This window comes from Chiloscyllium plagiosum, chromosome 19 (genome assembly GCF_004010195.1).
Source record: "Chiloscyllium plagiosum isolate BGI_BamShark_2017 chromosome 19, ASM401019v2, whole genome shotgun sequence".
Lineage (NCBI taxonomy): Eukaryota > Metazoa > Chordata > Chondrichthyes > Orectolobiformes > Hemiscylliidae > Chiloscyllium > Chiloscyllium plagiosum.
The window spans coordinates 43989588-44014162 of record NC_057728.1 but is presented as its reverse complement, the minus strand read 5'-3'; the positions used below and the strand labels follow the sequence as shown (position 1 = coordinate 44014162).

The window sequence follows — 24575 nt, the reverse complement described above, 5'->3', positions numbered from 1 at the left end:
ATGTGTCCCTGCATTTGTACTCATGTGTATAATGATAAAATCATATTGTAATTACAGTAGTTACCATGTGTAGATAATTTATTGTAACTAATACAGGTAATTCACAGCAATCAAGGTACTGTAATTTCACCATTTTATTCTATTTTTAACCCAACCATTGTAAAATATATCTGTCAGTTGGACTGCATATTGTCTTCTGTCTTATAGTTGTATTTTAAATGCCACTTTTTTGATTAAGTGAGATAAACAAATGTAACTATAGCAAATATATAGAACATCTGTTAGCCATACGTTTTAAAGATTGCAAAACTACACAGATCAATTTAAAGAAATAAAGCATTTTCTGAAAATCTCCATAATTTCATCATAGGCATGAAATCTTTGGCAGAATGAAGTACCCCACATACACCACCCAGTGAGAGATAGAGGTACCTGTTCTTTGAGGTAGCAAAGCCGGTCCAAGAGAATCAAACCCTCTATACAAGGGGATAAGGCTACTTTCAGCTGAAAGAAAGATGCATACAATAGTTCCAATTGTCGATGTAAGTGTTTCATAACTATGTTCATCAGCTATCCAAGTTGAATAATGCAGTCAACAGTTTTAATTATTAATCTATTTAAACAGCTGTCGCTAATTGTATTTAATAGAAAGTATTTTTTACAGAGGTTCACGACTTTTGCTCATATGGTATGGATTCTTATGTCAATATAATATTCTGAAGTTCCAAGATAGTTCCAAGTTTAGCATCAAGCAGGCCTTAGTAGAAGTTAATTAAGTATGCTATACATAAATATGCCAACACATTATATGAGTAAAATGACCTCCTCCTTTTCCTTGCTCCAATTAACACAACCTTGGAATGCACAAGACACAATATGTCTTACCCACAGACACAGTATGCTCTTTGTTGGACTCCTCAGACTGACTGCCAACAAAATTTCAAATACATGTGTATAGAGTCACTGTAGCATAGCTGTTAATGTGCTCCCTTCTCACTATCAAGAGCATCTGAATATCAATATTTCTTATTCGGACTATTTTCAGATAGAAAAACAGGAATGTAATAAAGTTTGCTACCCTGTTCATCAAACTCCACTGGGTCAGAGCTCCCAACGGCAGGAATTGGGCATTAGAAGTTCCGGAGGAATTTATGGCTTGTTCACTGTGACTGTAAACTTCAGGGTTAAATGTAAATGTAATTTTTAATTGCTTAATTGTAAAAACTTTTTTATGGAATATGGGCATTACTGGCAAGACCTTAATTTGTTGTGCATTGCTAATTGCCCTTGAACTTTGTGGGTTGCTAGGAGTCAGCCACAATACATTGTAGGCTCAGCTCGGTGAGGCAGATTCATTCTGTAAAGGACATCAGTGAACCTGGTGGATTTTACAATCAATGATAGTTTCATAGTCATTACTACCGAGACTACCTTTGCTATTCCAGATTTATTAACTGAATTTAAATTTCACCAGTTGCCATGTAGGTTTTGAAGCCATGTTGCCACGGTATTAGCCTGGGCCTCTCAATGACTAATCCTATGACATACAACTATGCTACCATCTCCCCTTGATGTAATAGCCAAATTTTGCTACCCACATTTCTCATCACAATATTGACTTAACTCCATTTTTAGCTAAAGAATTCCTATTAACTTACAGTACTGAATTAAATTAAGTCAGACTATATTGCTAGAAATCTAAAATAATTTGTACTGAAATGAATTTTTTTTTAACTACAAGTACACCCAGCAATATTATACTGACAAGTGTTTGCCTTAAGTCTTAGAGTGAGTATGTTTCTGGGCAGCAAGTTGACCAAGATATCAGTGCAGCATTAATTGTCATAGTAATTGGAAACTTAGCTCAATTATTGATTTCTGCACCTGCCTATAATTAAACAAAAACCTGTTTTTGTTGATCTTTTTGGTTCTGGTTAATGTATCATGTCAGTGCTGGGGGATGAAATGCTCTCTTAATTTTGCCACTTTTGGCACCTTGTCAGCACTATGCAATTTTACACTGGTACCCCTCAGCACTAGAATACCAATATGTTCTTTCCTCTTTTCCTCAGTCCCTGTGGTATCTGAAAATGGGATGAACATTTTAGAACAAATTACAAATTTGTGCCACCCTTGAGTGGATCCAAATTCCTTTGTCTTATGACCACAAAGAGAGCAACCACTTGTCCCAAGCCAGAAACCAGTGGACACTATTATAGCCTACAAATAAAGGCCAGTGTTTCCTTTGAATGGACAGCTGAAATTCTTGTCAAAGGATACTAAACTCTATTAGTCAGAAGATACTAAAAATCCTCTCCTGGTCTGCTCTTGACTGTGCTTAAATGGGATTCTTCTTATTGAATGAATTTTGCTTGATGCAGATCTTTATAATGTTAGAAAACTATTGCTATCGCAACAAACTTTTGTTTTGACTGCACTGTCAGACCAACAGTGTTTAGGGCAGTGATCCTGGAAAAAAAATCGGCATACTTCTCTTGCTTCTCATGTGCAAATTCTTTTATGTTTATTCCCCAAAGCTTACCAGGTTAAATGCTTCCAACTCTTTCATTCGGGGCATGTATCTGTCATAATAGCCTTGGATTAAACTGTCTGACATCTGAAAAAAGGAAAAAAAAGGCACATATCTAAGTCGAATTATAACCATGTGATCAACTGGCATTGTTCCAACTAATATCATAAACATACCTGTCAGAATACAATTGTTACAGTATGTAGTTAGTGTACCCCATACAGATAATAAGACATAAGTAACAAGCTTTTAGCCAAAACTAAGTTATTTGATTTGGTCGAGGTCAAGTACGTTTTATGCAGACATGCGTTCCTTTCTATTTTGCCAGCTCTTAGTCAAGTAAGACACAACAAAACACGGTCTGCTTACATTTTGGGACACTAGATTTGTGAAAAGTCTTCAGCTACTGACTGAGTATGGAAAAATCTAGACAGTCCCTTATCACTTTAATCATATTGTTTCACTAAGATTCACTTAAATGGGATTATTTCATAACATAAAATCAAAAAACACACATACAAAACACCACTTTAAAGTATCACTGGCAGCAGTTCTCTAATACTTCTAGTTAATAAATAATCTTTTGGAACATCTTATTACTATAAAATTACCCCATCATAAATTTTAAGTTTAATTATTGCCAATTAGCGAATGTTCGGCAAATTCAAAACAGTTCAAACCATATAATTTTACAAGCATTTTGTAGAAGACAAACATAATATAAAATCATTATATGGAAAAACTCCATGAAAGACAAGATGTGGAAAACAGAAATAGTAAATAACTTAGATTAGTCTCCACAAGTTTTTGTACAGTCCTATCAAATCAAAATAATTGGTTTGTTTTGCAAGGCAGCAAAACATCATTCTTTTCTCAAGTAATTTATGGAGAGCTGTTTCAGTGTGTACTTGAATAGCCTGGGGAGAACAGTGACAAACATCAGGAAGCTGGAAAAAAACAACTACTTTTAAGGATGATTCTGCTAAAAAAGAATATTGAAATTTTCTTGGATTATCTTTCAAAATCAGGTCATACTACTAATTGATTTCAAAGCCACTTTGCAAAAGTGGCAATATAACTTCAGCAAAGTTGCCAAATTGGCAGCATTTCACATTCTAATTGTAGTACAAGGCTACATCAAGGAGGTATGGTCAAATGATTTTGATTTTGAGGAATGCAGCTGTTCAGCAAAGTCCCAGACTGGGCCTTGACTGCTCAACGGACATGTCACAGGACATCACTGCAGAAATTCCTCAGGATAGGTATTTGCAATCAATAGGATGTTCCAATTGGAGCTCCTCCACTCCTTCTGTTCCTTTCTGTTTTACCCCCCTTTCATCTGTCGATGGGTCCGGGCCCGGTCTCCCGGTGGCTCGGCAGCAAGATGGCTCTCAGCCCAGTCTCTCGATGGCTTGTGACAGGTCTAGGACCTGGTGTCTCGGCAGCTCATGGTAGGTCCCAGGTCTGGTCTCTCGTCAGCTCCTGGCGGAACCCATCCTGGTTTCTCAGCAGTTTGTGGCGTGTCTCAGCCTGGTCTCCCAAAGGCTTAAGGTGGGTCCCAGGTCTGGTCTCTTGATGACATGGTGGCCCTCAGCCTGATCTCTCGGCAGCTCATGACAGGTCTCAGCCTAGTCTCTCAGCCTGATCTCTTTGTGGTTCGTGGCAGGTCCCGGCCTGCTCTCTCAGCAGTTCACGGCAGGTCTCAGCCTGGTCTTTTGGCATCTCTCAGCCTGGTCTCTCAGCAGCTTGTGGCAGGTTTCGGCCTGTTCTCAGCCTGATCTCTTTGTGGTTCATGGCAGGTCTTGGCTTGGTCTACTAGCAGGTTGTGGGGGGTCTCAGCCTGATCTCTAGGTAGCTCGTGACAGGTCCTGGGCCTGGTCTCTCGGTGGCTCCCAGCAGTATATCGGTCAGTCTCTTGGTGGCTCATGGTGGTGTCTCAGCTTGGCATGTGAGTTGATCCTGCGAGAGCATGTTCCCAAGACACTGGGGGAGAATGGAAAAGTGGCAGTCTCAGCAACAGCAACAGTATCTGCTTCAAGAACAAACAGCTAAGACCTCCCAGAGAGCGAGATAAGCAGAGGATTCATCAAAGACTGTTGAGCTTTTACCATATTCCTTTATTTAATAAGGAATTTAAATATCTGGGGAGTCGTAAATGATGCTGAACATTGATGATTGCACAATGAATATCCCTACCTCTGAAATGATGGTGGAGGGACAGCAATTGATGAAACAACTAAAAATGACGGCTATTGCATATCTGTTGACTTTAATGTAAACCATAACCTATTTCTTTATTTTTCTACTATTCTAGACCAGAAACTTAACTGGACCTGCAACATAAACACTGCCATTACAAGAGATGGTCAGTAATTCTGCAGTAAGTAATTCACTTTATCACCCAGTTCAAAGCCCATCCATAGTCTCCAAGGCATAAGTCAGGGGTCTGCTGAAATACTCTCTGAAATGACACTCAAGAAGCTCAATACCATCCAGCACCCCATCCAACACTTTTGACTGTTACTCTCTCCTCTACCAATTCATGGTGCACTGCAACAACTGAGCAAGGGTCCTTGGACAGCATCTTCCAAATCTGCAACGTGTACAACCGAGAAGGACAGGGTAGCAAGCGTACAATGAGGCAGCATCCAAGGAGCAGGAGAATCGACATTTTGAGCATAAGCTTTTCATCAGTAATAATGAAGATAAACTGGACTGGTTAGGACACTATTCATGATAGTTTAGAAGAATGAGGCAGGATCTCATAGAAACCTATAAAATTCCAACAGATATAGATTCAGAGTAAATGTAGGAACAACATTCCCAATGACCAGGGAGTCCAGAACCAGTGGCCACATGCTAAACATATGGGTTAGGACATTTAGGATGGAGATGAGGACAAATATTTCTTCACCTAGAGCCTGTGAAATTCTCTGTCACAGGAAGCGGTTGAGGTCAATACATTGAATGCTTTCAAGAAGCTAGATATAGTTCCTAAGGATAAATGTATCAAAGGGTAAGGAGAGAAATCAGGAACAGGGTACTGAGTTGGATGATCAGCCATTATCATATTACTGATAGAACAGGGTGTGAGCCTCAAAGGACTTGGGCTGACAATGTTTTCAGTTAAAAATCACAAAAACCTGAGTTTATCACATGCATATCAATGCACCCAAACATGGTAAAATGTAAATTTTCAGCCAAAAATCTACATAACAGTGGTATAAGTTCCAACTTATTATATCTGACTGCTTTTCGCAATGTTTTGCATTTCTACTTGTTCTTTGAAGTTTCTTTTCCTCCCTTTTTTTATCTCCATTCTCAATGACAGCACACCACTCATGTTTTTTAGCTTTTTTTATTCATTCCAGACATATGAATATTGCTAGTAGTGGAAAGGATAAAAATTGATGTCCAACCTTAAATTCGCTTAAGAAGGCAACGGTGAGACACCTTCTTGAACTGCTGTAGTTCATCTGCTGTAGGTACATCCACATTGTTGTTTGAAATGGAGTTCCAAGTTGTTGACCCAGCAATATTGAAACAGCAGCAACATAGGTTGAAGTGAAGAGTGTGTGGCTTGGAGACAAACTTACAGATGATGTTGTTCCCATGTATCTGCTCACTTTGACATTCTATAAAGTAGAGGTTGGAGGTTTGGAAGATTTTGCTGTTCATCCTGTTGATTGTATGCACTGCTGTCATGGTGCATTGGTTGTACAGTGAATGAATGTTTAAAGTTAACAATGGGGTTCTGATAGAGCAGGCTGCTTTGTCTTGCATTATGCCGAAGTTCTTGAGTGTTGCTGGAGTTGCACTCATCTAGGTAAGTGGGGAACCTGTCATTATACACTTGACTTGTGTTTTATTGATGGTGACAAACCTCAGGAGAATTATCCAGTTACTCACTGGATAATTCCCTGTCTCTGGCCTTTTCTTATATGCACTGTTGATGCACTTACAATATGTTGCTTGCCATTCTTAAAAGTGTGGTGTGCATCACAAGGCAATAGATATATACCACATTTAGAGAAAAGTATCTGGATTAAAAAGAGAAGGCAGTTAGAAAGGTGAAAAGATGTGTAGGTGGAAGTGAGGTTTATACTAAGCAGCGCTGAGGTTGACATTGTGGCCAAGAGGAAGCACCGGCACATGGGAAGGCAAGGACGGGAAGAATTAGGGGTATTTTTTTAAAAATTTGCTCATGGGACATGGGGATCACTAATTGGCCATCATTTATTGTCTATCCCTAGTTGCCCTTGAACTAAATGGCTTGCAAGGTAATTTCAGAAGGCAGTTGGGAGCCAACCACATTGTTGTGGTTCTAGAGTCACATGTAGGCCAGGCCAGGTAAGGATGAGAGATTTCCTTCCCTGAAGGACATTAGTGAACCAGATGGGTTTTTCCTGACAATTGGCAATGATTTCATGGTCATCAGTAGATTCTTATTTCCAGGATTTTATTTTCTCCGCATTGAATTCAAACCTCACCGAGACTAGATTCAAACCTAGGTCCCCACAACATCAGCTGAGTTTCTAGATTAATAGTCTAGTGATTATACCATTAGGCCATCTCCTCCCCCAAATGTAATCTGGAGTAAGGAAGACTTGAGATATAGGATTACTTGCAGACAAGCTCAAGGGCGGTCAAGCCCTTAAAGTACATCTTTTGGATAAATTTACAACAGAACAGCAGCCATTTTATGGGCATGTTTAATGATGGGTAATGACTGATTGTTTTTACATTATAACCTTTATTGCCAACCATATATAATCAGTTGGCTGAAGAAACAGCATGGTTATGTATGCAAGTTTGACAAAATGTGGCAGTTGCTGTTTCCTGTCTGACCACTTTGAAAACATTTGAGTAACTTGATCAGTTATTTATTTTTCCAAATGGAGTGTGTTCTTTTGTGTTGGGTAATGTTTCTTCCTTGTCTACATTTCAGCAAATATATGTAGTTAACAAATAGATAATGACTATTTTGGCCAATCAAACGCAAGAGAGCCTGATCTTTTAGAACATGAGGAACAACTTCCATAAATGATGGATACAAACTAAATTGAAAACTTTAAGTGCTGTACAGGAATATACATTACTGATAATTAGCATCTCATTGTCCTTCCACAAGTCGCTAGATATAGACAGGCCTCCAGGTCATTTTGTACAATTCTCTCCATTTCATAAAACAAAGAACTGCAGATGCCAGAGATCTAAAACAAAGAGAAATTACTGGTAAAACTCAGCAGGTCCGGCAGCATCTTTGGAGAGAAAGCAGAATTCACATTTGGAATCTGCTGAGTCTTCATTAGAATTCCACTTCAAATTATTTTGCGTGAGATGAACAATTCATCTTATTAATTTGCAATTTTCTATATTATGTATTGATTGCATTACTTCCTAAAGTGTACTTGCTGATTTATCAAGTTGCACAGTGCAAGAAGTTGAGCTACAACTATTCTATAAATGATCAGATTCTTTACTGGTGCTTGGAAGACAAGGTATAAAAATAACTATAATTACCAACATTTGTAATAAGAGGCCTGGGTCCTTTTGTTCTGTTTGGTTGTAACCTTACCATGCTTAATTCTTAGCTTAATTATGTCCCACAGTGCATATTAAACAATAAACAGATTTTTTTTCAGCAAATTATATAGGTTTTGAAAAAAAATAACTTGAAGAACCGGAGCAAATAAAAATGTCACTACATTTAGAACACTGGTTTTTAAATGTTGTTTCAGTCTTTCCCATGGAGTGACATCAGACTTAATTGAATAGAATATGTGGATTAGATTTAAGTAACTAAGCTCATCAACACTATAGGAATCAATCTGGATCTGCCCTGCACAGTCCATGTGAATTGCGCATGACGCGACCAGACAAAGGCAAATTGCATGTTATGTTTTGCAGACAGGGAGCTGGAGGGACAGGTAAACAGGGCACCTCAGAGGAGGTCTGTTCTCTTTCCCCTACCTCATGGACAGGTTAGAGGCTGCCATGGAGAGCTAAGTCCAGCACATTCAGTGCCTGCAGGGTACAGGCATGGAGATGCACTCCTTCGCTTTAGGCATTGGGGCTCGGCATGAGCAGCAAAGCGACAGAGAGATCAAGGACCTTGACTTCAGACCAGGTTCTTCTTCTGCACGAGGACCAATGTGGTGTCAGTATGCACCCAGCTGGAGAAGGAACCCCATACAGGCCTCAAAAGTTTGCTCTCATGACACTCCTAAGGGGGCCAGCCCTTTCACTTCCAACCTGTCTGCTGCCCTCAGCTCTGTGGGAATTCAAGCCAAGAAGGGTGCACCTGGAAGTCACACACACATTCAGCAAGTCTGGACCCTCTAGCTACAACAGCCCAGGCCCAGGGATCATCTAATCAAAACTTCAGGCTCCCTCCACTCTAGCCTACGGAGCCTGGACTGCACTGAGACATAGTGGGAGACAAAGAAAGACTAAAACATCTAAGAGCACATAGGTGGCATGGATGATGCATTACTGTAAATATGTTCTCATATTATAAATGTTTACTTTCCAGCATCAGCTGCCCGAGTGAATGTCTTTCTAGCAGCAACTACAACATTGCAGATTTTAGCCACCTTGTGTGCTACACAGCTATTATAGTCCAAGGTTTGAAGTGCACAACTCCTATATCATACGGGAACTTGGTAAGTGCTGACTACTTTGTCAATTGGGGGGGATCTTTCTTGCAATACATTGCTTGTGTGTCATAGGAATTCATGGGTTTGATTAGTAATGATTAAAGTAGTAAGGAGTGTTTGGAGCCAGGAGATGTAGTCCACACAGCAGGTTCATGTTCACATAGTATGCAGTGCCTACAGGTGTCTTTCACCTGAATTGTATGGATGCTTGTGCAATGCTATTTTGAGTGGCCTCACATTGCTCGAAAATGAAACCTAACTCTCAGAAGCAAACAGTTAGTCTGTCAATTCCTGATGTGTTGTCTTCCATTTTTAGCTCAATTGCACACTTGCTATTAGTATTATAATGGAAGGAGACTGCAGTTACACTTCAAGCAGTGAGTTTCACGTTCAGTCTTTTAAGTTAGTGAACCCCAAAATGTAGATACTCTCTTCTCAGTAGTCCAGTCAACCCCATCGGCTTAAAGTTCCACATGTTCTCAACCAAACGGTCAACTACTTACCTGCCCATTTTAGCCCAAGCCTGAGGCCTATCCAGTCAACAAGCCAGATATAGTCAGGCAATACACCACTGTTGCAGCCAGTTCTTGCAGATGCCCCCACCTTCCGGATTATCCCTCTCCCTGCCATGGTCCATTATCTCTCCCCTTCGTAATCGCTATACCCTCTGTACCCCAGCATGCTGCCTCAATCCATAGAATTGAGTTTCACAGCATCCATTTCACAGCATTGGGCCCTGACAACTACCCCTCCCACCCCTTTGTTTGTTAATGGATAAGACCCCAGGACTAAATGAGGCCCACCCCCTTGACTGAGTTGGATGGACAGCCCTGACTAATGACTGATCTCTGTGCACCACAGGGGCACATGATGCCCCAAACCATTTGCACTGGAGCCATAGGGTTGATCTGGCTCACTCCCTGGACTGTAGAGGTATGGAGTTCACCAACCAAGCAGTCAACCGACTGTGCCAAGCCCCTGAACTGATATCAAAGGATGCTCTTGATTTACTCAGCTTGAGTACCTGACTAAAGGCTGTCAGCCTAAACTTGACCAAGAAGTACTCCCACAGACTTTGAGACAATAACCACTTGGTTGATACATATAGAGTTTGCTTGCTTTGTACTCCGCTGGCACACGGTGCAGATGTGAGCTGATGTAACAATGTGCTATGCAGCAATAAACCCATCCCTTGTCTGATGACTGCTGACAACCATGAAAAGCTGTCCAGCTTTGTTCCTGTGCTGAACAGTAAGGCAAAACAGAAGTACCGTGAGCCTTTAAGCTCTGGTTTAAGGAGTAAAGTGCAAAAATGTAAGGCAAGGCAAGGATGCTGTGAGCATCCAGAATCACTAAGCAAGCAAACTCTACAAGGGAAAGCAATGACCTTGAAAGTTGTTCCAAATCATGAGATGAGTGCTTGTCCCTGCACACAAAATGTTCTTAAAGCAGAACTTAATTGAAAGTTACAAGCGTGTTCTAAAGTGAAGCATGCAAGCTCGGAATTGTCTTGCAAGTGGATCAGAGATGTGCCATGATGATATGGTGAGGCTGGTAATGTATTGGGTGCCAACACCCATGGGCAGGGACTGTGTGTGGGCACTGATCTGGAATCGCTGGGTAACTACTCTTGATTGTTGTATCAAGAAATTTCACCATCTAGCTTCTAACCAGCAAATGTGAGAATGAGAGAACTGCATAATAACCAGGTGCGATTAATGCTTGCAAACAGGCCTTTCATTGCTCACCAGTGAGAATCTCATCTCACTGCTCATCACTGGGTTGGAAAATTAGGCTTTTTACTCCTAATGTCAAGAAGTTTCTTGCTGTCTGTTTCACGTGATTATCCCAACTTTCACACCAATGTTCACATTTATCTGTGCCAGGGAATATTCTGCTCTTTGTATCATATAATTGAGAAAACCATAACTATAGGATATAAATAAGAAATTTGTCAACATATAGGAAGGCCTAATGTTCTTTGTTCTTAACCCCTAGTCATATCCAAATTCTGGTGAGAATGATAATACCTTATTCTGCTTTAACAGACGTCTGTGCAGCTCAATCCTTTGTTGGAAACAAAAAAAAAATCAAAGATAGGTCTTCTTGCACATCGCTGCAATTTTGCTACACCTTAAAGAAGGTCTTTCTGATAGTTTCAATCCAACTCAAACTTTAGGAAGTCAATTTTCAGCACCCAAAGCCGATACCCTGCCATTTTTTGTGTCTTTAACTAAAACAACAGATGCCAATATCATGGATTCTCTGGACAATAAAAATGAGGTTATCATTTATTCTACTTTTATCGTTAGGCCATCTGCTCAGAATAAAGTAGACTGATTAATGATTGCAATAATCAAGTTAAAGAAGTCTTTTTGTGTTTAAGAATATTCATGAAGAAAGCACTTTAGAATGTATTACAGTAATAGAGGCCCTATACAAATGTAAATTGTTGCTGTTGACTAACATGTGGGTAAAAGTGAACCAATTTACATTGTCATTCTTTTGAAAAAAAATGAAGAGAGATTGCTTGATGCAATTTATCCGGTAGGTAACCTTTGCCGCTGGCTTCATTAAAATTCTGTAACAAGAGAGGTACAGAGGAAGGTGCCAATTCTTTCCTTTAAATAAATCCAGATGAGTATCTATTTGTTGAGAACCAATTGATTTCTCCAGTTCTTCTATTATAATTGATAAGTACTTCGCTAATTGTAATAGTTTGAAACAAAAATAAAAACTTCAGCATCAGGACACTCAGTTGTTCATTTACAATACCACAGTAAAGTTCTTAAAAAAAGCTATTAATTCAATGTGGATTTACATTTAAGTTATTAAGGAGTCTGCTAAAATTTAAAAAACGTCTTGTTGGTTTCCTAATTAAGTGAAGGTGAAAATATCTGATTTTAAAATTAGAAACAACTTAGTGTCAAAAACAAACAATCAAATTCAATAGGTTAGCATTCCAAATTTTTATAGGAAGAGGGAAAGGATATTTATTAATTTATGTTTATTTTTACTTTTTCACAACTTGCCACAATATACTCCAAATCCAATTTAAGGGAGTTAGTTATCTGCTCAAGATAACTTAAATCTGACTTTAGTAGATTCCTGAAAGCAGATTGAATAGATTTTTGCTTCCTGTCCACAGAAACAAAACTGGCATAAATTCAGCACATTTCTGTAGAAGCAAATCACTGCACATGCTGGAAATCTTGGACAAAAACAAAAACTGCTAGAAATATTTAGCTGTTCATGTAGCATGTGAAGAAGGGTCATCAACCTGACACACTGGTGAGGGAGGCTCAATTAATTTAAATATTTGTCATTTCACTGACTGGATTGAGAACCTCAGTGACATAAACATTATTCCCACTCACTAACAAGAGCTGCCAGTCCAATTTTCCTTTCCAATTTCCAGCAGCCCCACTGGGAACAGTGACTGCCATCACTGTTGCGCCTACCAGAGGCCTGGGGTCTTTTGACTGACAGCAAGTGTCTTTGAAAGAGGGACCACCCAGGAAAGCCACTGGAAAATCCAAATGTTTTTGCTGAGCAGCCTTCAGGAGACATGGGAATCTATACAAACTCAGGAGAATCCCTGAACCACCACTAAATCTTGGTAGGTTCATGGATAATGACCCTTAAGTGACATATTAGTGAACCAAATTAATTAACGGATGGGTTTCCTGCGTCAGTCCAATTCACCCATTGATTATTAATTAACCATTGATTTCCTGCTGATGGGAAAAGAAAATGTGGTCTTCCCTGAAATTATGCTCACTATTTAGCTCACATCAGTGGGATCCATTAAATCCAGCCCCTTAACTCTCTTTTTCTCTCCATAAATGCTGCCTGCCCTGCTGAGTATTTCCAATAATTTCTGTTTCTATTTCAGCATATTTCTAGTCTGAGTCCCCTGAGATCAGGAGCTCAAATGGATGGAGAACAATGAGTGCAAACATCTACCGGCACAGTTTGAGGGCATCCATGGAATGATCTGCAACTACTTGTCAAACTTTTTTTCTGACAGTGTCTCCGAAAGCTTGAAACCAAAAAATACAATATTCACAAGATCATAGTAAAACAATCACCTTCACAATCATCTCCAAGTCTGGCTCTGTTATAGCTTGACTTTATAATACCAGCTGTTTATTGTTGTTCAGTCAATAATAGAGTACTTCTTTCTTAACACCATAAGGACTATACCAATTAAAGGATGCTACTCACACATTTTCTCATGGGGTTAGACTTTAAGAGGTGCTATCTCCCAGATCCTTTATTGATGAGGATCCCCTCTGACCAAGATCCTGTTGGCTGCCCTGTAGAAATTTAATGCTGAGAGCAGAGCTACTTGCTTTAAGGAGAGATTTCTGCCCCAGTCCGCCTCAGAAAGCTGCCATTCAATCCCTTTGACCAGCAACTCCATAGTCCCAGTAATGCTGAGACTACTAGCAGTCCCTGATGCTAAGGAACAAGGAATAACATGCAAGTCTGGGTTAAAGGGCAATGTAAATGGGGCGACTGGAGGATACATTCAAGAGGCTAGGAAAAGTAATAACCATACGATGTAGAAATAGAATTAGGCCATTCAGGTATCACGTCTACTCCATCATTCAATGAGATAATGGCTGATCTGATCATCCTCAATTCCACTTTCCCACCTTTTCACATAACTCTCAATTCCCTTACTGATTAAAAATCTGTCTGAGTCTGCTTTGAGTATATTTAATGATTCAAGCTCAATAGCCCTCTGCATAAAGAATTTCACAGATTCACTACCCTCTAAGATAATAAATTCCGCCTTCACTCTTCCTTAAATGTGTGACTCCTTATTCTAAGATCATAGTCTCTGCTCCCTCTGGTCCTAGACTCTCCCACAAGGGGAATTGATTTCTGTATCTGCTTTGTCAAGTCCCCTAAGAATGGAGTGAGATGACCTTTAACGGAACTGCTTCCAATGGGCAGAGGTGGCATCCAAAGGTTGTTGCCATCCAGCCCCCTCTACTACCCAGGTTTCCCACATAATGTGACCAAAATACTGGCATCAACAATATGAGGCACTTAAGTGGCCATTAATTTTCCTGAGGTTGGGTAGGTTTCTAACATCTCCTCTGCCCTACTGTAACATTTCAGACAGATTGGGTATAGATGAGTCGCCAGTTGTAATCACCAACTTCAAACTCACTGGTGGGGAAACACAAAATCAGCCCATGGCAACTGAAGATAAATGTAGTTCGATCAGCATAACCGACATCAGGGAATAATTATACCAAAATGAAATTCAAAAGGAGATGCTTATCACTAGAGGATTGATATTCTAGGTCCTCACACACGCCTAGCATATATTAGAACGTTATGGACAATACACCAACAACATTTGACATGCTAGTGGCAATTGAGGACTCAAATGTCTAACCTTCTTAGCTGTTCTACAGTAATAGAAAACATAAAATGTGAATATTTGTAAGACTTACTTTCTTACAAATTAGCTTTGAATGGACAGTCTCCTATAAAACAAAACTGTTTTCTATAATAAATAACTTTGGATAAACCTCTGCATATTCTAACAAATCTCCAATAATATGTATAATCTTTTTGCAAAACTTTTTTGTTTTCTTTCCCGTTGAAAACAGTTGCAACACAATCCATGTATTAGTTCATATAGAATGCCTTAGAAGTTGACAATTCTGAATGCTTTTCAACATGAATTTGTATCACCATTGACTCATTCAGCTTTAAACTGGGCATATTCAGGAACTCGAATCCCTCAGTGCATAATTTAAAGCAGAAAATCTGGGGCAAAGTGCGTGCAACTTAGAAATCCTAGGCATATAACTTGGTCTGAATTTTTTTTTAAACTTCCAAGGGAATTTCCTATTTAATGATTATTCTACCAGCTACCGGTACACATCGAACCATCACTACCATAGTTCAGTAGCATCAATCACTCTCACGACAATCTGACAGTATTACTTTCAATAATTACCCTATCAATTAATAAAATAGAAAACTGCATTGCACAACTTCTGCTCCTGTGCCTTCGAATAAATAGTGTCTTTAGCACATAAATGTTTTTAATCTCTTTGAAGACGAAAGGAGCAAGCATTCAGTGAGCCTAAAGTCAAATACAAATCACTGATCTGCTTTACTTCACAGAATGGTGAACATACCAAAGAACTGTTCTGATCAGAGTCACTTAATTCAATATGCATAGCTAATTTTAAGCATATTAAAAATAAAAGTTTGCCACATAAATGGATCACAGTACTTGGCTTAAAAATAACTTCTAATCATAATCCAGCATGTTAATCTCTTTACTTTTGCAAATGTTATCATATATTTTCTTAAAAATCTTTAGTTTCAAAAATTTCTACTGTCTGTCATTCTAGGCTAAATTTCACTGGAAATTGACACTGTTATGTTTAGCATATTTCATGAAGAATTTCTGAGAGTCATCATGGGTTTCTCATGCTACCTTCCCAAATTTGCTTCATTACCATTGCACCATGCCCCGATGGTGCTCCACTCACCATGTTCCACCACTCACAACAGACAAATATTGGCCACATTCATGACATTTCAGGATTACTGACACCAACTCCATCATAAAAGCCCAGCCACACATCTGACAAGCACTGGCAGTCCATAATTGCCATGCAAAAGACCTGTCAATTGCATCATATGTGTTGGACAGAGGGAAATCAGCACCCTGCTTTGCTGATGGTGACCTACATGTCTTGTTAGATGGGGGTGCATGTGTCAATGTCCACAGAGCATATCCTGACATGTTGGTGTCTGGTGTCTAAGATAGAGGGCCAGAAGAGCAAATGATGAGCTGAAGTCACCAGATTACTGCTCTGAACATCATATTAGGAACTGTCACTATTTAGTTCCTAAACTGTGATTTGGAGAATGGGAAACTGCATATTAATGAAGCAATGCAAACAGACCTCTCATCACTCACCATTCAATGCTTGTTGAGAAAAGGGAACTTCTTTCTCTTGACATTGGGAATCTCATTACTTCGCATTTCAGACAATTTTCCAAACTTTCTTTTCAATGCCCAAGTCGTTCAGAGATAGAAAAGATTCCACCCTATATGTTTTAACTCCTGCTGGTCATAAGTAGGAGTGGAACACCCACCAACCCTCCTGATCAGCACCTCAGTGAGTAACTCCCTAATAAAAATGTGCAAATCAGTACAGCAGAGGGCTGATAAAACTTCAGCTGAAGAGTATAACAAATATTAGGGTTGACTTCATGTTTGGCTTCTCCTGATTGTGTACTATGATTTTATCAATGAAGTGGTTAAAAACAAATTCACCAGCAGGTATTCATCCCAACACTGTCAGTACTTACATTTATAATGAATAAGAATTTATATCTTGAAATATATTGGAATAGGTTTGCCAACTTGAAGTTAGATATTTGTTTTTCTATCAGCTTTTCTTTCCACCATGTTAAAAGTACAAAATGGAGTTCTCTTGGAAAACAGTAAGAAAAGAAAGTTTGAATTTAAATAATTTGGGGGTGAATGTTGCTAGAAATAGGCGGAGTTACATTTTTATGAAGTTTCATGGATGGTTTCTCACTGAGGCTGTGAGCAAGCAGCCTTGGACTGCTGAGACGAGAGTGGGAGTAGGGAGCCTGGGGCAGCCGGGGTGTGGTGAGAGTGGGAGCAGGCAGCCCAGGACACCTGGCAGTGAGAGTGGGAGCAGGCAGTGGGGGTGGTAGCAGGAGATGGAATAGGTTTCCTATGGCAGCAGCAGCAGCAGGAACAGGCTGCTAGGTTGCGAGAGCAGGCAGCCCAGGGCAGCAGTGGGAGCAAGGGCAGGATCGAGTCCAAATTGGAGGATGTTGACCCCTTGTGAGGAGTCCGAGCCCAGCATGGCCAGACACCTATGGATTGTGCTGTTAAACTGTTAGCTGTGTTTCTTTGTTTTCCAATTTTTAGTAAGAAGGACTATTTAACTTCTTAAACTTCACTTTCTTTATTTTTCTGCTCTGTACCGAAAATTCTGCACCGAGGTATCTTTGTACCTAGGATGGTGCCGTGTGAGTACATGTGAAAATAAACCTAATTCGATGCAATTCAAGTTCTCTTCATTAACTACATCCCAATGGTACCATGCTAGTTCAACACTAGCCCAATTGTCTCACTCACAGTACCCAGAAATACTCATTACTGTCAGGATATCCTGCAATTCCTGGCACTGGAGACATCTCTAACCCTCAGCTTTGCACCCAGTCAATTGTTGGCAGTCCAGAGTTGTCCTTCGCCTTGCATGCAGTGTGATAGCAATTACTAACCAAAGCTTATCACATATGTGGCATGGCTGGCACTTAACGCACATTCCTACATCTGTTGCTGTTTAAGCACTGGACCACAAAGTTCTCATGTCCATAGCTATATCATGTCTTATCAATATCTTCTTAAGTCAATGTTTCTCTTTCTCCAATGCCCATGTAACTCAGCACCTTAACATTGGTCAATGTGGCATCATCACATACAGAGAAGTCTTCAATCACTTCAAAATAGTAACTTTTATTCACCAACACCAAAGTGAAAAGAGATCAAAGGGAAATTGTCTTTGTCGCTTGGAAATGAAACAAAGTGCTTGCATGTCGAACATCAATAATTCTAAATCAATGAATGATCACCGCACCCAACTCTCATCTATTTGAACTGGGTGTCGATAAACTCATGTACAGTTTGGAGTGCTAGATATGGCCACTGGGTTCTTGCCCATGCAATGTATTTCCCATATATGCGATTGATACAGGCTGTAGATGTGAGACTGACATGGCACTGCCATATAGAAACATGCCCAATTAGAGTAAGAATCATATAGCACAGAAACAGACCCTTCGGTCCAACTCATCCATGCTGACCAAGTTTTCCAAACTACACCAGTGCCACTGGTCTGCATTCGAACCATATCCTTCTAAACCTTTCCTATTCATGTACCAATCTAAACATCTTTTAAATGTTACAACTGTACCTGCATCTACCACTTCTTCAGGCAATTCATTCCACACCACAAACCACTATCTATGTGAAGACCTTGCCCTTCAGGTTCCTTTTAAATCTTCCTCTTCTTACCTTAAAAAGAATGTCCCTGGTTTTGAAATGCCCCACCCAAGGGAAAAGAACTTTGCTATTCACCCTATCTATGTCACTCATGATTTTGCTGACAGGGATGACAAGCTGCCAAGCTTGGTATCAGTGCTAAGCAACACAACAAGACAGAAATATTATAAGCTCTTAAGGTCTGGATGACAGGGCAAAACACAAAAAGACAAGGCAAGGCAGAGACGCTGTGAGCATCCAGGTAGGTGCAAAGTGAGTGAGTGCTAATAAAGCAATTGAGCAGCTCTGAGATGCTGCCTGGTCCCATCCTGAACTGAAACATAGAATCATAGAAGCCCAGTACAGACAGAGGCCATTCAGCCCATCAAATTTACACCAACCCTCCAAAGACCATCCCACCCAGACTACATTCCCACCCTATCCCCATCACCCTGCACTAACCATGGCTAATTCACCTAATCTGCACAATATGGGACAATTTATCCTGGTCTATCCATCTAACCCGCACATCTTTGGACTGTGGGAGGAAACCGGAGCACCTGGCAGAACCCTACGCAGTCACGAGGACAACGTGCGAACACCACACAGACCCAAGGCTGGAATTGAATTCAAGTCCCTGGCATAGTTAGGCAGCAGTGCTAATTACTGTACCACCATGCCACCCTATCTTCACAGCAGCGTTGCAATTAAAGATGCAGTTATGTTCCAAAGAACAGCATGAAAAGCAGAAGTGTACTTTCAAAGGTTCAAACAGACAGAAGATATCTATTCTGATTTTCAGGTTGGGAATTCTTGGTGTCATTTTCTATCCAGCAGGTAGAAGACTTGGAGATTAATGAGGTGGGATTAAGTCCTAATAAAGGTAACAATGAGCAACAGTCTATGTTAATAAACCTCTCACCACTCACTAGCGAGAATCTCATTCCAACATCCCAACATTTAGTTGGAAAATGAGACTTTCTGGTCTTGACATTGAGGAGGAAGTTGCTGGTATCAGGTTGGGCCTTGCTGGACATCATCTTACTATAGCCCAAATTGTTCTGGGACTGAGAAAATTCTGCTCTTGGTTGCACATTACAACCAGTGTTTCAAAACAAAAAGCAAGTAAATAAGAAGAAGAAAAAGATTGATTCAATCATTTCCATTACAACATAAGTTTAAAAATTCATTCTATGAAGATTCACAGTTGTAGCCAATCAAAAGAGTACAATATATTAAAAGTATTTTGTTTCCAAATGCCCTACAATTCAGTTGAAGGAAACAACTGGTACCTAAGTTTTGTTATTTAATTATGTAGCTTGATCTTTCATTGGTAATATTTGATTGATCGCTGCATTTGGAGAATAGCCAAAGTAACCAGTCATATTTTAATAATTTCTCGCTACTCAATTTAAAGTTCATTTAAACTTATTAGATTTTCCTACTGAAATTGCTAGAAGGTGCAAATTAGTTGTGTTTACCTTATATGTTGCTGGATTCTGAGATGTATCTTTCTTACTATCTTCTCTTTTCAATGAGAAATGTACAAAAGCCATAGGAATGTGTGGCCTGTTAAATTTTAATGGTTCACATTGGCACAAGCTTCAAACTAGATTACATTTGTCTGCTGATTGGTGCTGATGTTCTGTGTCTGTGACTAAGCTGAACGCAGGGAAAATCATCTGCAGAGAATTGTATCATTCAGTGTCAGCAGAGGTCCAGATTCCAACTCATTCTAACCAGCCCACTTCCCACTCCAGTATTATTGCACTTGTACCAAATTTCTCTGCATGCTTTTTCAATTCAAGTGTTGGCCAGTTAATTTTAAACAGATTAACAACCAGTTTTAAAAAAATACAGTGCAAGTTATTACTTCAATCTTGAGTTTAAGCAAGACTAACAGACCACTTAAACACTCGAGCAACATTTTGTAACAGACAGCAAACAGTGCAAGACAATATTATCATTATTTTGTATGTGATAAAATTGTTACACTGTGCTGGTCTGAAACAAAGAAATAGTTGAAGAAATAAATTAAACAACTAACCTTTGAATTATCCATTCCCAGCTTTTCTACTGATTTTCTGATGTAATCCACAAAGGATGAAGACTTAGAATATATCTTGCCAACATTTTTGTTTCTGTAAAATACCAAACTTCATAAGATACAATCATTTTGGTTAAATTTACTACTAAAAGAGCTATAAACAGTTTAATTGCAATCACTTATTCTGACAGAGGGAATCCTTGATAAATAAATTTGTGTTATTTAACAAGAGATGAGACAGATAGGTAATATGCTATTACTGTACATAGAAATTCCTTGGATTTACCAAGTCCATATTTTCACATTCAATCTCAGTGTTTCTTCATAAAAGTGAAAGAATTAGATTTCCAGCAGCTGCAATATTTTGCTTTTGTTGTATAAAGATGTGAAAGATCTTTCTCAATTAGCATGCAGTTCAGCTGTTCACTCAATATTTATTTTCAAAGATCGAATATTTACAAAAAGATTTTAGTCTTACAGACTATGGAGAAAGATCCCATTGATGCCCATAAAAGCATTATACTTTTCATAACTGTTGACACTTGCATATGACAAAGCATTGTCCTTCTGGGTGAAATACTTCCGAACTACAGTAAATTTTACAGCACCATTACATTTAAGTCAGTGGCTCAGATTTTCTGTCCATTTTGCCACCATGATAGTGAGTGGTCTTCTAAGCAGCAGCTGCAGATTCCTCCATGGCGTGACCAAGTGAGAAAGTTACTGGCCTCTGATTGGTCACCAGTTCTCACTAGGCAGGATTTCCATCCCTGGACTCTTTATTCCAGGTGGAAGTCTGCCCAAGATTTCGCTAATACCTGATGGCATTAGATTCAATGTGTCTTCCCTGGAAGATGCAATGTGGGTTTATGCCAGCTCATCAGCCACTATTGCTCAACAAGTTTCCACCAACATTTCGAGCTAAATATGGTTTGTTCATAGCTGAAGGAGGGAAGAAAATGATATTGGTTATATGCTGTCAAAAGGAGGAAAGGGAAGTAACAACAAAAGGGATGGTCTGGGCAGGCAATATTAAATGACAAACTTGTCATGGAGCAAAAGACAAAGTGAATGGAAATGCAGATGTTGGAAATCTCAAATAAAAACAAGTGCTAGAGAAACTTGGCAGGTCTGGCAGACTCTGTGGACATAGAATTTTTCAAGTCCAGTATGACTTAGAACTGAAGACAATGAAGATATTCTATTCTACAGAACAGATGGAAGAAGAGCCACACTGGACTCAAAATATTAACTCTGCTCTTCTCTCCACAAATGCTGCAAAGGGAATGGCATGGGTCACAGTAAAGAGACAAAGTATTTTTCCAGAATGTAAGGCCAGAATAATGAACATCTCTGTCCAAAAGTCAAAATATTAGAAACAAGACTCAAACTGCAAATAGGCAAACGTGAGGACTGCAGATACTGGAAACCGGAGTTTAGATTAGAGTGGAGCTGGAAAAGCACAGCAAGTCAGGCAGCAGCCGAGGAGCAGGAAAATCGACGTTTCGGGCAAAAGCCCTTCATCAGGAATGGAGGCAGGGAGCCTCCAGGGTGAAGGGATACATAGGAGTGGGGTGGGGCTGGGGAGAAGGTAGCAAAGAGTACGATAGGTGAATGGGGTTGGGGATGGAGGTGATAGGTCAGAGGGGAGGGTGGAGTGGATAGGTGGGAATGGAGATTAGCAGGTAGGACAGGTCATGAGGACAGTACTGAGCTGGAAGGTTGGAACTGAGGTAAGCTGGGTCGGAGATGAAATGAGAAAACTGGTGAAGTCCACATTGATGCCCTGGGGTTGAAGTGTTCCGAGGCGGAAGATGAGGCGTTCTTCCTCCAGGAGTCGGGTGGTGAAGGAGTAGCAGTGGAGGAGGCACACAACCTGCATGTCCTCGGCAGAGTGGGAGGGGGAGTAGAAATGTTGGGACACAGGGCAGTGGAGTTGGTTGGCACGGGTGTCCTGGAGATGTTCCCTAAAACACTCTGCTAGGAGGCGTCCAGTCTCCACAATGTAGAGGAGACCGCATCGGGAGCAACGCATACAATAAATGACATTGGTGGATGTGCAGGTGGAACTTTGATGGATGTGAAAGGCTCCTTTGGGGCCTTGGATGAAGGTGAGGGAGGAGATGTGGGTGCAGGTTTTGCAATTCCTGCGGTGGCAGGTGCCAGGATGGGAGGGTGATTTGTTGGGGGGGTGTGGACCTGACCAGGTAGTCACGGAGGGAACGGTCTTTGCGGAAAGCGGAAAGGGGTGGGGAGGGAAATATATCTCTGGTGCTGGGGTCTGTTTGGAGGTGACAGAAATGTCAGCAGATGATGCGGTTTACGCGAAGGTTGGTGGGGTGGAAAGTGAGGACCAGGGGGGTTCTGTCCTTGTTACGGTTGGAGGGGTGGAGTTTGAGGGTGGAGGTGTGGGATGTGAATGAGATGCGTTGGAGGATATCTTCAACTACGTGGGAAGGGAAATTGCGGGCTCTAAAGAAGGAGGCCATCTGGTGTGTTCTGTAGTGGAACTGGTCCTCTTGGGAGCAGAAATGGCAAAGGCAGAGGAATTGGGAATACAGGATGGCATTTTTGCAGGAAGTAGGGTGGAAGAGGTGTAATCCAGGTAGCTGTGGGAGTCAGTGGGTTTGTAAAAAATGTCAGTGTCAAGTTGGCCATCATTAATGCAGATGGAGAGGTCCAGGAAGGGGAGGGAGGTGTCAGGAATAGTCCAGGTGCATTTAAGGTCGGGGTGGAATGTGTTGGTGAAGTTGATGAATTACTCAACCTCCTCGCGGAAGCATGAGGTGGCGCCAATGCAGTATCAATGTAGCGGAGGAAGAGGTGAAGAGTGATGCCGGTGTAACTATGGAAGATGGATTGTTCTATGTAGCCGACAAAGAGACAGGCAAAGCTGGGGCCCATACGGGTGCCCAAGGCTACACCTTCGGGCTGGAGGAAATGGGAGGATTCGAAGGAGAAATTGTGACAGATGAGGACCAGTTCAGCCAAACGAATGAGAGTGTCAGTGGAAGGGTAGTGTTGGGGACGTCGGGAGAGGAAGAAATGGAGGGCTTGGAGGCCCTGGTCATGGTGAATGGAGGTGTAGAGGGATTGGATGTCCATGGTGAACATGAGCTGTTGGGGGCCGGGGAAACGGAAGTCTTGGAGGAGGTGGAGGGCGTGGGTGGTGTCTTGAACGTATGTGGGGAGTTCCTGGACTAGGGGGGGAATAGGACAGTATTGAGGTAGGTAGAGATGAGTTCGGTGGGGCAGGTGCATGCTGAGACAATGGGTCGGCCAGGGTGGTCAGGCTTATGGATCTTGGGAAGGAGGTAGAATCAAGTGGTGCGGGATTCCCGGACTACGAGTTTGGAAGCTGTGGGTGGGAGATCCATGGGCACCCTTACGGGCCCCAGCTATGCCTGTCTCTTTGTCGTCTATGTAGAACAGTCATTCTTCCGTACTTACATTGGCACCACTCCCCACCTCTTCCTCTGCTACATTGATGACTGCATTGGCGCCACCTCGTGCTCCCACGAGGAGGTTGAGCAGTTCATCAACTTCACCAACGCATTCTGCCCCGACCTTAAGTTCACCTGGACCATCTCTGACCTCCCTCCCCTTCCTGGACCTCTCCATCTCCATTAATGACGACCGACTTGACACTGACACTTTTTACAAACCCACCGACTCCCATAGCTACCTGGATTACACCTCTTCCCAGAGTTTAGATCAGAGAGGTGCTGGAAAAGCACAGCAGGTCAGGCAGCATTCTGATGAAGGGCTTTTGCTTGAAATGTCGATTTTCCTGCTCCTTGGCTGCTGCCTGACCTGCTGTGCTTTTCCAGCTCCATTCTAATCTAAACTCTGGTTTCCAGCATCTTCCCACCCTACCTCCTGCAAAAATGCCATCCCGTATTCACAATTCCTCTACTTCCGCCGTATAATCTGCTCCCAGGAGGACCAGTTCCACCACAGAACACACCAGGTGGCCTCCATCTGTAGAGACCGCAATTTCCCTTCCCACGTGGTTGAAGATGCCCTCCAACGTAATCCATATTCTGCACCTCCGCCCTCAAACCTCACTCGTCCAACTGTAACAAGGCCAGAACCCTCCTGGTCCTCACTTTCCACCCCACCAACCTTCGCATAAACCGCATCATCCGCCGACATTTCCGCCACCTCCAAACAGACCCCAGCACCAGAGATATATTTCCCTCCCCACCCCTTTCCGCAAAGACTGTTCCCTCCGTGACTACCTGGTCAGGTCCACGCCCCTCAACAACC

At 41.1% G+C, this 24575-nt stretch overlaps 1 protein-coding gene and 1 long non-coding RNA gene across 6 annotated transcripts in view; one reads left to right on the top strand and one right to left on the bottom strand.

Annotated features, from left to right (window-relative positions):
* The window catches only part of mettl25 (methyltransferase like 25), an 86318-nt gene that overhangs the window by 685 nt on the left and 61058 nt on the right, over positions 1 to 24575 (bottom strand). For 2 of the 5 annotated variants that reach the window (XR_006314528.1, XM_043709684.1), the window contains 2 exons: positions 20307 to 20400; positions 2626 to 4513 (listed from right to left, as the gene is read on the bottom strand). Coding sequence is in view for 3 of the 5 variants with exons in the window: in XM_043709684.1 (XP_043565619.1) it covers positions 4454 to 4513; positions 20307 to 20400 (154 nt within the window). In the remaining 2 variants the exon portion in view is untranslated. The other 3 variants (XM_043709683.1, XR_006314527.1, XM_043709685.1) reach the window with 3 other exon arrangements.
* LOC122559737 overlaps positions 1 to 24575 on the top strand; it is a 25976-nt gene continuing 1401 nt past the window's right edge. The window contains exons 1-3 of the long non-coding RNA XR_006314529.1: positions 1 to 542; positions 4845 to 4910; positions 9066 to 9195. This is a non-coding gene — a long non-coding RNA (uncharacterized LOC122559737). The remainder of the gene's footprint in view (positions 543 to 4844; positions 4911 to 9065; positions 9196 to 24575) is intronic.